The 17,013-nt window shown below is 42.8% G+C and overlaps 1 protein-coding gene across 2 annotated transcripts in view; it reads left to right on the top strand.

The window, feature by feature from the left end:
- Positions 1–17,013, top strand: part of CHN2 (chimerin 2) — a 292,339-nt gene that overhangs the window by 172,966 nt on the left and 102,360 nt on the right. For both annotated transcript variants that reach the window (XM_032401868.1, XM_032401869.1), the window contains exons 4-6: positions 5,260–5,291; positions 9,207–9,320; positions 11,120–11,405. In XM_032401868.1, coding sequence (XP_032257759.1) covers positions 5,260–5,291; positions 9,207–9,320; positions 11,120–11,405 — 432 coding nt within the window. The remainder of the gene's footprint in view (positions 1–5,259; positions 5,292–9,206; positions 9,321–11,119; positions 11,406–17,013) is intronic.

Genomic DNA, 17,013 nt, shown 5'->3' with positions numbered 1-17,013 from the left:
AGATTGTTATATAGTTACTTAAAGGCATTTTAGTAATATTTGGGAAATCGATATTTTTGCATAAATTACTTTTTTCTGTTTAAAATAATGGGATATAGGCTCTTGTTGTTTGACACTTTGCTGCCTGACGCATTTTTAAGAGTGGATTAGATTCAGAGAACTACACTCATTCTGTGCCAGACCAGAGGCAAAATCCTGGGAATATAATGATGAAGACCAAAATTGCTGCTTCGAAAAACTCATAAAGTAGTTAGAGAAGAAATGAGCAAGTATATATTTTAAAATATAAAAAGAGCTGTGAGAGCACAGAAAAGAATGGGCCTAATATAATACTGTATGTTAATTATACTTGAATTAAAAATTTTAAAATAAATAATTAAAAAAAAGAATGGCCTAACTTTTCTTCCTGTGCAGGGAGGCCCTTTCTGGATACCAGTAATAGCTAATTATCATTGAATTGCTCTGTGTCCCAACCACTGCTAAAAGCACGTTGCACGTATTTACTCATTTAATTATTACAACAACTCATGAGGCAGGTGTACTTTTATTATCATGTCCATTTTAAAGATGAGGAAACAGAGGAACGGAGAGATTAGTAACTTGCTTGTGGATACACAGATTTGGCATCAAAGCCAGACAGTGTGAATCTAGAGCCTGCCCTTTCAACCATCACGTGATCTGCCCCTATTTTATTAAAAGAAAGTTCAGAATCTTTAAATAAGAACATGAAAAACAGGGGACATATTGGAGAGAGCAAATTATGGAACTGCAAGTAACTCTGTTTGATTGGAGCATCGGATGAATGTGGGGTGATGAGACCCTCCGGCAAGAAGCCATAACATTTGCATTGGCTGTAGATCAGTAGGAACACGGTGTGTGGAGGGTATGAACAGGATTAGCCGGGACTAAAACCATTTTCAGTAGTCACAGTACTGGCAATAATTATATTTGAGGTGTGACTGTAAAGTCATAAAATAGATTTTACTTTAACACGTATATTATGTGAGTGTGGTCCCTTTCCAGTCCATCATCTTGGGAAGCCATGTTTTATTTCTGCTGAGGTCCCATTGCTCAGAGAATGTTGGGAATGTCTCTTCTAAAATACCTTCAGGGGGCGCCTGGGTGGCTCAGTCGTTAAGCGTCTGCCTTCGGCTCAGGTCATGATCCCGGGATCCTGGGATCGAGCCCTACATCGGGCTCCCTGCTCAATGGGGAGCCTGCTTCTCCCTCTCCCACTTCCCCTGCTTGTGTTCCCTCTCTCGCTGTGGCTCTCTCTGTCAAATAAAGAAATAAAATCTTAAAAAAAAAAAAAAAATACTTTCAGAACAGGATACAGTACAGATTTTATTATCTTAGGATCATGCCTCTCATTTTTGTCTCAAATGTATTTCCTGGTTGGATCACTTCCCTTTTTACCGAATTTGGCTCTGAATAACTTCTGCCTGTTTGCTGAAATAACAGCCACTCTCAACTCAAAAAATGATATGTTGTTTCCATATACTGGTGATTCTGACTTTAGTGTACGCTTAAGCATTATCTAGAGCTTAATCAAATAGCAGCACCCCCCTCAGTAATTCTGGTTCAGTTGGTCTAAAGGAGGGAGTAATAGTAGGTTCCTAATCTGTTATCTTTAATAAGTATACTGAAGTTTCTGTTTTGAAAGATCAGACCACACTTTGAGAAAGGCAGCTGTAAGGATATTCAAGAGAAAGCGTGATAAGTCTTAAGAAAGTTCCAAAAGAAGAATTCCAAAATGTTATGATCAACATTGACATCAATGGCAAGTATTGCCCACCTTGGGGCACTATCCTCCCATAGATGATGCTTATGTAGAATAAAATCTTCAATTATATTTTTAAAAAGAATCTGCATGGTTATACCAGATATACCGAATACCTGTGCTTTGGGAAGACCCATTTCATGTGTTTGTTTTTTCACTGATCATCTGCTCGGTGTTCTTCCGTAGAGAGGTATTCCTTTCTGAGCCAGGTAGATCATCTAAGGATCCAGTATTTTAGGGTTCAGCAATATATCCACAAATTATTAGATTTTTTTGTTTTGTTTTCTTAAAATGGTGGGCTTCTTTCACTTCTTGGAGTTGGAGCACTAAATCCCAAGAGCAGGCATTGCAGATCCAATTTCTGTTAGTCATCTCCACAGTGACCAGGTTCACCAAGGTGATGGGCTGTCCAACTCCAGTTGTTGTCCTGAGATAATCAGTGGCAGGAATGCTCCAGAACCAACCTTCTTTCATGTTGGGATTTGTTACATTTTTGCCCCTTGCTGAATCCATGTGACTACCTAAATTAGCCCTCTATTTTTTGATCAAGTGCTTGATTTTAACAAAGATAATCTTCAATGAGAATGTGAGAGGAGCTTCTGAGCTGCCTTACTCTTTATTTATCAACTGTCTTCTGTCTCGTTCACTGAAGAGAATCTCGTACAATTGGAAACTGAAATTCAGTGCTACATCTTCTTTAATCAATCCACATTTCATAGGTCAGTCCTATTCTCCCAGTGGCTGACACAGAGCCTCACCTGGGGACTGAGTCAAGCTTCCTCCGGGTATTACTGGGTCACAGTGTAGAGGTTACTAGTCTGTCTAGTCAGGTCCTTCGTTCCTAGGAGTCCTGATGCTCAGCTTGTCTGGATCTATTATCCACCTTGAAAACATGTGGATGTTCTGTGATTTTTCTAGGGCCATTTAACTTAATTTAAGCTCTTGACTGGTTAAAAGCTTAGTGAAGTGTGGAGAGAGAGACTATGTTTAGACCCCTGTGAGCGAAAAGTTTAGGAAAAGAATAGGTTTTTGTTTGTTTGTTGTTGTTTTAATCCCAGCCACTATCTCTCTCACTTTAACAAGGACAGCTATATTATCTTTAAGAAAGGCAGAGACAACAAAGGCATCCAAGACTGAATCAGACTGCTCTCAAAACAGCCCTAAGCAAGGGGGAGCAGTGACCCGATGAATGACCACATCCTCTCTCTTCACTGCCTCTGACTTTCACCTTTCCTCTCTTCCTAGGTAGGGTTGCCAGATTTAGGAAAAAAGAAATAAAAACGGGATGCCTAGTTCAATTTGAATTTCAGATAAACAAAGTAATATTTTAGTATACATCCATGCAATATTTGGATCTATTCCAGGCTCTATTTCATGTGTGGTCTGTCCCACACAATTCAGTGCTTTTGTATGGTCTTGTGGTTTTCATACGCAGATTTGTCCCTCAATTAGATCAAACTGTCCTCCAGGCAGGATCTTACTTCGTATCCCTCAAGGCACCATAAATACTGACTTTTCTATTTGGGGGCCTATGTTAGATTTCTCAAGTTGGTTTCCTCTGCTGCAAATGCAGAACACCCCTGAGCAGCTCAGACCTTTCCTCTCCACACCTGTGAGGTTATCGTTTCATGAGTGATGACAGGGCTGAACACAGAGCCCTGAACATAGTAAGCATGCCGTATATTTTTATGATTGATTAATGAACTGAAAGCAATCTGTTGTCTTCTTCAGAGTCAAATTCAACATTCATGAACTACTTATTTGCATGCCAGGAGTTAGTAGTAGGCTCTATCTCCCATGCTGTCCAGCTGGGAAGTCAGATGAATTACTCTTCCCCTTGGGGGAGATAAGAGGAGAGAAGTGGGGAATGGGGCTGGGAGCTACACCCAGATTTGCAAATGTGTATTATGGCTCAGCCAAAAAGATGGAGATAAAGTTGTCCTTATATACAGGGAATCATTTCAAAGGAATGGAATATTGACTCTCAAAGATTGGAGAGCTATCTTACCCATTGTATATTATTTACTTCCACTGACTTTTCTGGTTTAAATTTCTTCTATGGCATGTTGGTGTTGCAGATACATATCTACAGTATCATAAAAGTATGAAAGAACTTTGAAAGCTAATAGAATGATATAAATGGCAAAATATTCAACTCATATTAAAAAGCTTACCAGCATGTAGAGTAACAGCACACTCAGATAACAAGGTGTCTTTTACACACTTCGTGCTTCTATTAATGATATTATTTAGATCTTCCTTTGTAAATGACACTGAGCAGACTTCAGACCTTGAAGATTAAGAGTTATGAATACCCTCTCTTGGTTCAGTGCTTTTCAAATGTGAAATGCACAGAAGAGTGAACATATATTCAGACGTGTCTAGATGATGATTTTTATGCCAGTGAGGCTTGTCCAAGGCAGGCTTGTGAATATGGTCCTTGACTCCCCCTTTCTGAGCCTTTTCCTCTGCTCCATGGCTCCTGAATGCCCTCTCAGATCCCCTGCATCCTTTGGAGGATGGAGGGAGCCAGGAAACTGCCCAGTACCTTGAAATCCTACCACTGTGCCTGTGAGCCCTGCTGAGAAAACTGCCCATTTGATTGTGGACAGAAATGACGACAAAGAAAGGGCTACTAGACTCCCATTCTACTCTAGTAAATAAACATAAACTTGCTGCCATAAGCCTCAATGAGAATCCATAACTCAATGTGGCTCTCCTATATCTTCAGTGTCCCTGGAGTTAGGCTAGAAGAACAAAAGCTGAGCATGAGAATTCATGTTCATTTCTTACCCATTCTAACACCATGAACACAAGAAAACAAAGTTCTTATGGAAGTAGATTATCATATATAGTTGATAAAAATCCAGTGTGATAATCCCCAAGCTCAAAATGTGATTGAAAAATATTTTCTGGGATGCTTATGATTTTTAGTCAAGTCAAACTTATGTCCTTTAGTCAAGGACAAATCTTGTCCTCTGTATCTTGTACCTCTGGCATTAAGTGAATTTTAGACCATTCGCCATTTGTTTAAAAATAAGAATATTGATTTTATCTGGAAAGAGACCAAATGAAACTTTAAATCCAGGTGCACTTCTTATTCTTATTATAAATACCTAATGGAACAGTTGGATGAAGATTGAAGTTTTATTCATTTTATTTTTCAGGATGATGTCTTGTAATATCTTTATAAATTTCTTAATATTTTTCTTTGTTTCCTTTGAAAATTCTTTTATTGGGTGATTGGGTTTGGGTGGAGAATGAGCCTAATGATTAGAGAAATATGATGATTCTACATCATCCTATCCAAGATAGAGGAATGCGTTGGCTAACTCTGTGGTTTCATGGATCTCTGATTTGGGGAATAAAAACTGTAATAAAATTACTACCAGGATTAGCTATGTTCATTTGAGTAGCATTTTTATGTCTCTGATTTGAATTCAAATGCATTATTAATATTTTCCTTTTTTTTAATATAGGTGGAGAACAGACCAAAATATTATGGAAGAGAGTATGTATCATGCTATTCTTTGTTTTAATAATGTAATAGTAGTCATTTTGTATGTCATTTAAATATTAAAAATTAAAAATCTTCTAATATATAGTCTTCATCAAATGTCCATTGTGCAAGTGTTTAATAATAAGGATAAATGCCATCAGACCCCTTTGTATTGAATTTTCTTTATAAGACTCAAGTGCTTGGCTTCCATGAATGTGGGAGGGATTATTTCCTGCTGTAGTTTTCTCCTGCAAAGCGGCCACTGAGCACCTCAAGTATTTGAAACCTAAGGCAGGCTTTTCCATGACTGAGGTGCTGTTAGTATTTTATTTCACTTCCTACCTTGATGCTATGTAAACATTTAGAGTGTCAAAGATTGTAAACCGCGTGGCTGAATTCCTTACTTTCACGTACTTCAGTAAATGCAATAGGGGGAAATCACCCCATTTCCCTGCAGGCTCATAAAACCTAAATGATGAGTTCTCTTGACTCGGATAGATTAGCCAAATTGCCTCAATACCATAATGATTATTTCCTCCCATTTTCCTCTTAATTTTAACTCTTGTTTTGTCTTACTTCCTCAGAAGCCTACTGTAAAGCAAATAGGCATCCCATAGAAAGCCTCTCAGTCTCAGGCTGTGGTGTGGTGTGGTGTAGTGTGGCGTGGTGTGGTGTGGTGTGGTGTGTGGTATAGCTTACAAAGCACAGGCAGAACAACCCGCGCGGGGGGTCCAGTGCCCAAATCCCTTTCTTCCCACGTCCAATCTGAAGGTCTTATGAGCCACAGTCTTCAAACAAGTCCACGTCCCAAGCCCTCCTGGCCAATCCAAACCTTCTTCCTCTATTCACTTCCCCATCAGGGCCTCATCTTCGTGATCAATGACCCTCTTATGTGTCCCAGCCCAGCAGTGACTTCCTAATGGCCACGGCTGCATTTCTGAACCTTCCTTTCCAGCCTTGGGAATTCAGCCAGGACCCCTGGAATACCTGCCCAGGAATGCTGGCCTCTGCTTTCAGCCATCCTCACGTCCCTAACATCTAACCTAGTTAGTTAGTTAGGATGCTCTTTTTCCTTCAGTGTACTGATTGGGATTTTTGCTCGCAGAGAGCACAATTAATAAAGAAAAAGAGAAAGGAAAGCCTACCAAACGGGACACTTTTGCACGTGAATTCCAAAAGGAACTCTGTTGTGCATTTTCTTTGTTTCGTCAAAGTTTTGTTGAACAACGTTTTAGTTATCGTTTTCCAACCCCCAAGCCACACAAACTATATAGTGAGAGGACAGCAAAGAAACATTTTCTTAAGGACAGAAAAAGGATCATTTTGCATTAGAGGGAAGTTAGCTTAAAAACTTCAGATTCTGTGTTTCCCTTTCTTTTTTTAGAAATAAGAGGCTTTTGTTCCATTTGAAAAGTAATAAATGCTCTCTTCAGGAAACACATATGCATTTTTTTTTCCTACTAGGAATCACATGAAACTATTGACAATGGATACCTTTAGGAGAAGAGAGCTTTTACTCTGTAATGTTTACATTCTTACCTCTTACGTGCCTTTTAACTTTTGAATTTTCCCACTGTGCTTCGGTATTACTTTTATTCTTAAAACATGAATAAATTAATACCCGCTAATTTGGGAAAATTAGAAAATATATAGGTAGAGAAGGTGGAGAACATCCTCAGCTCACCATGAAAAAAATCTTTGCTAACTTTTCCCCTTCATCTCATGCCTTCTGGTGTTTCTCTATGATGCTTTCTTTCTACAAAGAAGGGATCATAAGATATATATATCATGGATATTTTTAAACCCATGCATAAAGGGGGTGATGAGCCATAAGCTATTCACAGAACTGTAATTTTCTTCTTTTGAACAATTGAGTTCAATTTGGTTCTTGACGTGTTACGTCTGCTGCTGGCTATCAGCTAAACTGTGTCGAGGGAGTTAAGGATGAGATGCTTTCACAGTACCTGCCTGTTTGGGGTGTCCCTCCTCCCTGACAGTGGCCTGGGACAAGGGAGTCAGGTTCCTGTGCCCTCTGCTGTGTGTGCCTCATCCTGCTGCGGTCATCCCCTCCCCTGCCCTGACCCACAGTCAGCTTGTGTCCTTTCTGACTCCAGTGTGGGAAACTTTCCGATGCCCAGTGCCCCTCCTACTCCATACCATGATGTCCCTGTCACCACACACACACACACACACACATTTCTCTCTCATGTGCACACACACTCTCATACACACACATACATGCTCCCTCTCTCTCATAATCACACTCAGACACATGCTCTTCGTACACATGTCCACTGGCCCAGTGTCTGTGAGGCTCCCTCAGGTCTCCCGGCCCAGGCCATCCGTCCTGCCCAGCTCATACTGCATAGGAGGTGTTCCCACAAGGTTCACAGGGTTCAGTGGCCACATGCCCAGTCAAAGCCCCAAACACCTCTGCTCTGGCTCCGAGATCCCCATACAGTCATCTGGGATCCACCAGTTCCAATCTTGAGTCTGAGCTCTGCCCAAATTCCTCCCAGTCTCCCTCCTGGAAGAACTGGGGACACTGGTCTCTTTGGGGCAGACAGGTTGCTTATATGCCACATCCATCCTCACTTCAGAAAAGTGCTGCTCCAAGATGTCCACGTGTTGACTTTTGAGATTTAAAACCAAAATTTGGAAAGCAGAAAACCTCTTTCTCCCACCTTGTCACTGAGTCAGACTTTTGGGAGTGGATTTTGGATCTCAAAGCTACAGCTTCTTCTGGCTTCTCTCCCCTAAGACAAAAGCTTCAGTTTATAAGGTCTACTTGTTAAGAAGGACAGAAGGGAATTAGGAAATAAATATTGCAATAGCATTTTACCCCCAAACTATTATCATGCTACCTTTGTCCTCACTTCATCTTCACATTCCTGGGGGAGAAGGCCAAAACTTGTCTAGCCAACTCCACCCCTCCCGCCCCCTTTCCAGTTCCAGGAAGGTGAAGGGATTCTCTGTCCAGAAAAATTTCTTCTCTAATTTATTCCCCAAAGATCTTCAAGTTTGGGTAATCCTGGGAAGAGGGTGTTGTTCCCTCCCCCCGGGCCCTGGGGTCCCTCAGCACTGGCTTCACTCCCCAACCCAGCTCCCCCACCTTCCTATGAAACATGAATTGATCAAATCTCTGGTAAGTGGTGGTGGGGTGGGGAGCTGTCTTTGCTTCAAGACAACAGAGAAGGTTCCCCAGGAGTCACTGTCCACTCTGTAGGCCTCGGACATGTGCCTCCAGAGCAAAGCGGTCATTAGCCAAGCCTGCATTCTTCCTAGATATGCTTTGTTTTCTACATGCATGTGTATTATTTTTAGAATTGCAGAAAAAAAATAACAAACGTTATCTTTTAAAAAGAACAATAGGTACATTTTTTTCAAACATATCCTGAAACGATTGCTCTCAACATTAAAAGGAATGGAAGAATGTTGATTATAGCTGGCTATTGTTTCCAGAGAATGAGCCTCTAAAATTAACAACACCCTGCACCTGAAGTAAGCAAGTTGATAATCAATAGTGTTCATTAGCAATCCGGACAATACATAGTTTCTGTGTTTGAGCTGAGAGCTAAATTGGTAATTGCTCTTTTGTTATTCCCCATGGTTAAAGAAGGGGCCATAACGTGGCCTTTTGTTTTGACTTTAGCTTTCAGCTTGAGAGCAAAGACAAGAGCAGAAAGCCAGCTGGACTGGGTGTTCTTCATTTTGTTTTGCCTACCTGAATACTTCTTATAAGTTTGGGTGTTTGCTGAGAAGTGGTTCCAACTGCATCTTTAAGATATATGGTAGTTACTCCCCTCTTCATCCACGTGGGGGACAGTCGGTTCTGGGTGGCCCCGCCATCTTTTTTAGCCCAGCTGTTTGTGGTGCATAGTTTGTATGAGGTCTGCTGAGAACAAAGATGGTCCGTTCTCTCCTCAGGTTTCACGGGATCATCTCCCGCGAGCAGGCAGATGAGCTTCTCGGAGGCGTGGAGGGCGCCTACATTCTTAGAGAAAGCCAACGCCAGCCAGGATGCTACACGTTAGCTCTAAGGTGAACCTGATTTCATCCATTGTTGCTACTGCTCTTCAAGTGACCTCACTTAATTTTTTCCCATTTTTTTTATTGCCATAAAATATGTGTAACATACAATTTACCATCTTAACCATTTTTAAGTGAGCAATTCAATGGCGTTAAGTACATTCTTAGTGCTGTGCAACCATCTCCACTATGGGCTGGCAGGATTTTTTTCATCATCCCAACCAGAAACTCTGTACGCATTAACCAGCCTCTCCCGCTACTTATTTTTCATTTTTGTTTTGTTTACGGAGTACAAGTAGCATATTAGAGGCTTATACACTTCCTAGGCCACCGATGTTATCAGTAGGATGGACACTGAAGCTCTGTTTATGCACATACAGTAAACTGGGGAATTATCTGGAAAGTTAGTGCTCCTATAGCCACTTCTGCCTAAATCTGATCCAGCTGAGGGAGCAACGCCTCTGCCTCAGTTAGTTCCCGGGAGCCCTTGTCAAAAGTCTTCACCTCACGTTGTGTATGTGTGCCTGGACTGACGTGGAGTTTGTCCATGGGTTCTCTCGGGGTTTAACATTGACCCAAGGGTCACATCGACTCCCAACGACAGTCATGGTGCTCCATGCCTGCAAGCCATCAGAGCAGAGTTTTCATGAGCCTTTTATCACAAAATCACAAGAACTGGAAATCACAGGGCCAGAAAAGCATTGCATTTTCTGCACTTTCATAAACTCAATCAAATATTTGACGCCATTTGATCCTTATGGCAATCCCATAAGGTTTGGGGAAAGCATCCAATTCCAGAATCGAATTGTCTTCTGAAAGTTCATTTATGAACTCTTTGGAATTAGGAAGACCTTTCTCCATAGAAAGAATGGTATTAATGGAAACACTTCCCAGGCCGGCCCACAATGGCATATTCCAGGTGACACCTCAATATTGTGGCCATAAAAGGCTACTTCCCAAGTTGCACCTAGGGATGGTTTGAACATATCTGAGATGATGTCATTATAAGAAAGTACTTCAAAAGCTAGTAAGTGCTCTAGGTATGCAAAGTATTTTCCTATCCCCCAGCCCTCCAGCAGCAGGCACAGGCAGTCCCAGCGGGGAACCAAACAAGGGCTGTGAGATACAGGACCAAGGCCAAGAGGGCGCAGCTGGTGCTAAAGAGGGAGGACCTTATAGGTTAGATCCCTGGGATGCTGGCGGTGGCCGCTCCAGCAGGGAACTTCACCCAGCTCCCCCCATCTCCCTTCTGTGGCACCAACTAGGGTGGGAGGCATGAGGTGCTCTGCTGGTGGTGGCCAAAAATGTCATAATAAGGGGACATCAGGGCGAGTGGTGGTAGCTTCCCCTGCAGAGGCAATTGCCGGGTATAGGGGAGGGGTAGAGAGCCGGGGCTAGTTTTCATCAAGAAAATTTAAAAGTAAAATATATGTAAACCAGGCTCTACCCTCTCACATTTGCAAATGAAAATAATAAGGACTCAACGGCCTTAGTGATTTCTAGGATCCAGTGACACCATATGACTGCCGGGTGTTGAATCCCACCCCTGTCTCTCTCCAGGGGTGTAATCTCAAGCAGGTACACGATCTCTTCAAATCTCAGTTTTCTTAGACATAAAACCGGGACAATAATTCTACCTGTCTCAAACTATGATAATTAAATGGGGGGGAGGGTAAAAAAAAAAAAAATCATTCCAAGTGCCTAGTTCAGTGCCTGACATACATTATGCACTCAAAAAGTGTTAGCTGCTACTGTTTCTTCCATGTTCTTACTTCTAACACTGTTGTGATTTCTCTTTCTCTTGGGGACAGGTTTGGAAACCAGACTTTAAACTACAGGCTCTTCTATGATGGAAAACACTTTGTGGGCGAGAAGAGGTTTGAATCGATTCACGATCTGGTCACAGATGGCTTGATAACACTGTACATAGAAACAAAAGCTTCTGAATACATTTCCAAAATGACAACAAACCCCATTTATGAACACATTGGATATGCCACTCTACTCAGAGAAAAAGTATCCAGGAGGCTGAGCAGGTCGAAAAATGAATCAAGAAAAACAAGCGTTACAAATGAAGAACACACAGCAGTTGAAAAGGTAAGCTACGTGTGTGACAGAAACAGTCTCTGCTCAATCTATGCTGAATAACTGCTTGATTAACTATGTATGTGATTGGTCAGAATGTTGGAAGAGACCCACTCCCACCCAAAGAAATCTAGAATGTTCTGCTAGGAGGGACCTTAGAAATCTTCCAGTTCAACGGAGGCCCGGAAGTGTGAATTCATTTGCCCAAACTCATACAGTCAGAGCGAGGGCTTCACAAATAATTATTTGTGGGTTTATTCGGAGTTTGAAAAAAACACTTTATTAATGTTTTATGATGAAAATAGTCCTTGGTTTTAATTCCATTTGAGGCCCTACTGGCCATCTCTATGTCCACCTAACTATGCAAAATCGTGATATTTGTGTCTGCTTCTCTTAGGACCGAGTGACCATGTGTGATGCACAGGTCAGCCCTCCTGAAGGTAGTCTTACCTAGATAACAGCTTTTACTGACAGATACGGGAGCGTTATCGGGGAGGATGGCTATCTCTGGGAGGCTTAAAAGACGGGCTGTCCTTTGCCTCGCTGAGGATTAGAAACTCCTAAGTGGGCGATGTTCAAGCTGCATGGATGGTGGCAGGATGTGGCGGGGGAGATCTGATTTTCCCCTCCAGTAAGTTGCTGTTTATTTGAAAGGCACCAGCACAGTTTGCTAGCAGATTTTTTGGATGTGCCCCTTTAGGAACCATCTGCTTTGCCTGGTCCTATGTGTTTTCCGCTGAAAGAAAGTGACAGCCAGTCCTACCGGTCAGCCCCCACTGAGTCTGTGCTGAGCCCAGTGTCGAAGGCAAGCTTGGACTGGGACAGATATAAATGGGGGGGAGCAGAGTGGTGGGCAATCCTCCTTCTGGTGATCGCTAATCCTTAATTAAACCGGAACGGTGCCCCCACCCTCCCCTGTTGTCCAGTGTGAGCATAAAGCAAAGGAACCTCAGGTTGACTGGCTCCCTTGGCTTTGGGACAGGGACACACCAGAAATCACTGGAATAAGGAGGAGGGCAGAGATAGGCAGCACGGCGGTCCTGTTGGCAGAGATGGGCATGATCTTAATTGATTTGCTGATTGGATTTCAGAGCCTAGGAAAACCTTCCCCAAAATCACATCAGCTGAGCAGCTGGCCCATGAAAAAATTATTTGCCATTTTCTCTGTTATAACTCCAGTGTCTCCAAGGCACCTGTCATTCTTTTACAAATAATTGATTTGGGAAATGGTGGGTTTTCTAATTGTTTACATTATACCAAGAGGAAGGGAGGGGACATGAGCCCCAACTTTCAGAGTTTGTTCCGGTCCAGGCAAAAGCCATTCCTTAGTGTGTTTGTAAAATCTGTTCAAAAGTAATTTAGAATAGAAAATCTGGAAGCTGACCTTCCCAGCCATGACAAATCAGAAGATGAATTGTAAAATAAATCTCTGAAGCGGTGTTTATGTTTCCGAGTCAGAGGGTAATGCCTCCAAAAAGGCAATCAGTGACAGCGGCGGCCACACACTGGGACGTCTCCAGGGAGAGAGGTGAGCAGAACGAGTGCCTCTCGTATGTTTGGGATGAGAGTTTAGATTCTGGGTACTGAGGAGATATTTCTAGAGCCTTGTCCTTCGCCAAGAGGGTAGTTTGGTCACAAAAAACTGATATTTCTAGATGATATTCCCATAAGGAAACTTGCAGGACAAACTATGCCCATTTTGTATTGTATTTATTAAAATTAAAATCTGGAGGAAATTAATAATCAGATTAATAATCACTTTAGATGAGCTTCCCAGGACACTTTTACCTTTCTAGGAAAAGGTAAATAAAGAAAACATTGCAAGAAGAAGTCCACACACAGGGAAGGGTTTGATGGACAGGTGCTGGTGGTGTGAATTTTCTGAGACTAATGATGCAACGTTTGGCTTTCCTGGGGGACATTCTGAACGCTGGGTCTGGTCGTTTGCTGGAGGTCGCTCATTTTGTCAGCGAGTTTGTTAAGTAACTTGGTACAAATCCATCTCTTTCTCTCTGACCTGTATTGACAAGTGGAATTATTAAAAGTCTCAGTCTTGCCAGAAATTCTATTTCCCTGAAGGGCAGGTCAGTGGACTGTTGCCATGGAGGCAGAGACTAGAAAAGAGGTAGCGGAAACTTGAATGGATTGACTGAGAAGTGCCCGGGGCACCTGTCTGCTTCGATAATGGCGCATCGTGGAGGTTTTCATGAGTGAAATGGGTAGGTTTCCTAATAATTCTCAAACCCAGACAGCCCGGCATTTCATTTTCCAGAGTACTTAAACTTTGTTCGCCCATTTATTTTATTGATCATTTCCAAATGAATCCAGAGAGACAGTGGTACCTGAGAATCCAAGAATGTTATCAGTGTTAATTGGCATAAAGATATTACCTACCCCATCAGAACTGAGTGGTTTCCGGATTTATCTCCTGTCGAGGTGGTTAGCAGTGAACTTGATTTTAATAACTGTAAATGAGGCAGGGAGGTGGGGGGGGTGCAAAAAAAAAAAAGTTGTGGTAGTTAGCCAATAGCAATCTCTTTCGTTTCTGATTCCTTATTTAATTGATTTTTAAAACATTATGATATATAAGGGCCACCATTTGGTGCATTTAATTAAAATGGTCATGCCTGGTGTAATTTCTTTTATGAAACTTATTTCAGAATTGATTCCATAGGTGGATTATCTACCGACCTCCAAAACCAGCACTCTAAGCAATAGGATAACAATAGAATTTGACATTGGTTCAGGCATTTATAGTTTATAGATTTCACACATGTGAGGTAGTTTCCCATTTTATCCTCAGAGCAACTTCGCCAGGTACATAGAGTAGGAATCATTGTCCCCACTTCATTGAAAAACTCACAGTGGCAGAGTGAGGAACCAAACCCAGATTTCTGAGCCCCACGTTCAGAGCTTCCTAAACATACAGAGCAGCGAGGCTCCATTCTGTTCTTATTGCCCTTATTGCTTTAAGCAAACACCCCTGGTTCTCCCCACGCTCAGTCAGTTGATGCTAACAATCACTCAATATTTCCATCATCTGCTTTTAAAAACACACTGCTATTACTAATTATAACAAGCTTTCTTATAACTAAGGATACTCTGCTGAATCAAATATATGTGACAAGAGTGTTTCAATGGCACATGTTTATTGGATAAATTTGGCTTGCTCGTATTGAATTGCATTTACGTTTTACTGGAGAAAAACCATCCGTATCCTTGATATAATAAAAGCAGAGTTTAGAATATATTATATCTTATCAGTTTATTCATTTCAATATTTTTTCTAATAGCAAAAGTTAGAAAATAGCCTTAAATGCCCATCAGTTGGGGGCTGTTTCGATGAATTAGGGCACACCCATGTGAAGTAATTCCATGCAACTACAGAAAAGAATAAGGATACTCGTATGCACTGATATGGAAAGATTATCCGGAGTTATTAAATGCCAAAAACAACTTGCAATATAGTGTGTATAATATGGTTTCGTTTGTGTAAACCAGAAGAAAAATGGTTTTACGTGTTTTTTCCCTGCAAAATCATAAGCTGTCCCTTGAAGGATACAAGAGCTAGTATCATTGGTTGCTTGTGTGTGTGTGTGTGTGTGTGGAGGGGGGGGTAATCTGGGAAATAAGGGTGGGAGGAGATTCTTCCCTGCTACTATTTCATACTCTTTGAATTTTGAACCACCATAAATGCAGCATTCTATTCAAAAAATTAAATAAGAAAAAAATGCATTAGGTTTTAAATTCACATATGCTAGAGCAAACCCCGAATAAAACATCTTCTGTACTCAAGGCATCACACACACACACACACACACACACACACACACACACACACGGAGCAAGCAGTTCCAGCCTCTGGACCCAGACCGTTTTTCCCACCCCTTTGCACGGGTCCCCTTCCCTATCCTGAGAGCTCCCTTTTCCCTTCATCTCTCCCTTGGATGCCTAACAAAGAGTCTGTGTGTAGCAGCCTTTAAGATTGGGGCCAAAAGAGGGTAAAGGACCAAAATCACCACATAAAGACTTGATGTGACTGTCCTGGAAATGGGTTGGCTGTCGCTTCCTCACTAGCACTGCTCCCCTGGGATCCTGCCCAGCCCTCCCCCCATGTTCCATGCCTTTCCCCCCACCCCACCTCTGCTTTCTCAAGCTGTGAAGACCAACTCCCTGATTCCTCTTGCTTTCCTAGGGCAGCAGGGAAGCCCTCTGGCTTCTGCTTGTCTTCCTGTGAAACCAGGAACAGTGACCTTTCCCTGATTGAAGGGCTCTGAGTCTGGTTAGGACGTCGTCCTCTGCAGATGAACTGTTTCAGACAGGAACACTCTCTCTCCAACCCCAGTCCACCTTTTTTTTTTCCTTTTTGAAATAATTCTCTTCTTCACAACCAGGGGGATCCTCTCATTGTTTATTTTGCTGTTTTGACCCTAAGAACCAGCTAGCCTGCCAGAGAGCTTTGCCCAGCAATGACATTACATTTCCCTCCACTACCCTGGAGCCGGAGGGCGTAGCCACACCAGGGAACAGATCTCCAGGCCTCGCTGACCGACAGAAGCCTCACAAGTCAGTTGAGCTGAGACTGAATGGTTCTCCCCTCCAGTCTCACAATGGTACCTAAGTGTTGGTAGCCCTTGGTGACTTTTTGTTCATCAGAGTGTTGCTCTTGCTTTTGTTGTTTTCATCTTAGAAACGTGATTGGCTTTGTCTGCAGGACAAAGTCCAAATTCCTCAGCAGGACATTTGTAGCTTGTCTGAGCCTGGGCTCCTTTGGAAGCAGAGCCTGAGATAAGGGTTTGGTACATTGGTAATTTGGGGAGGCATTCTAATGAGCAGGAAGGAGAGATCAAGGAACGAAACCGATGAGAAGAGAAGCCAATAGAAATGGATGTTATTGAGTTGGGCATCTTCTGAGAAGCCATGTAGAATTGCTCCTAAGAGGACTTGAGGAGGGGGCACTGTTTATCTACCGCCTCCTGCCTCCTGTCCTCTATTGGCTGAGGGGTGCTTGTGAGCTGTTAAGTCCCTCAGACACCAGGCTGTGCATGTGGAGAGCCAGGTGGGTGCCCACAGGCATCCCAGACAGTCCTGTCAGAGAAGCCCCAGACAGAAAGTGAGAGGTGCACGGTGCATGGTGAGGACAGCTGCTAACGGGCGGTCCTGTCAGGAGGCCAGCTGCTGCAGCAAAGCCTGGGGTAACGGTCGTGAGGGACACTCAGAAACGGGACGCCTAGGTGGCTCAGTCGTTGGGCATCTGCCTTTGGCTCAGGTCATGATCCCAGGGTCCTAGGATGGAGCCCTGCATCGGGCTCCCTGCTCCGCGGGAAGCCTGCTTCTCCCTCTCCCACTCCCCCTGCTTGTGTTCCCTCTCTCGCTGTGTCTCTCTCTGTCAAATAAATAAATAAAATCTTTAAAAAACAAACAAACAAACAAAAACGAATGGATACGCCCATTACAGCCCGGCCCCACCTCTCCCAGCCTGTCTCCCACCGCTGCCCTCCCTCACCAGCCTGCCCTCCGTATATGTTCCTGTCCCCTCGCTTCCCCTCCCCCTACACCCGTGTCTGAAGGGCCTTCCCCTCCTGTGATCTGTCAGCTCCTGTCCATCCTCTAGCATCCA

This window comes from Phoca vitulina, unplaced genomic scaffold (genome assembly GCF_004348235.1).
Source record: "Phoca vitulina isolate PV1807 unplaced genomic scaffold, GSC_HSeal_1.0 scaffold4, whole genome shotgun sequence".
In the NCBI taxonomy this organism is placed as follows: Eukaryota; Metazoa; Chordata; class Mammalia; order Carnivora; family Phocidae; genus Phoca; species Phoca vitulina.
This window is presented reverse-complemented; position numbering and strand designations above follow the sequence as displayed.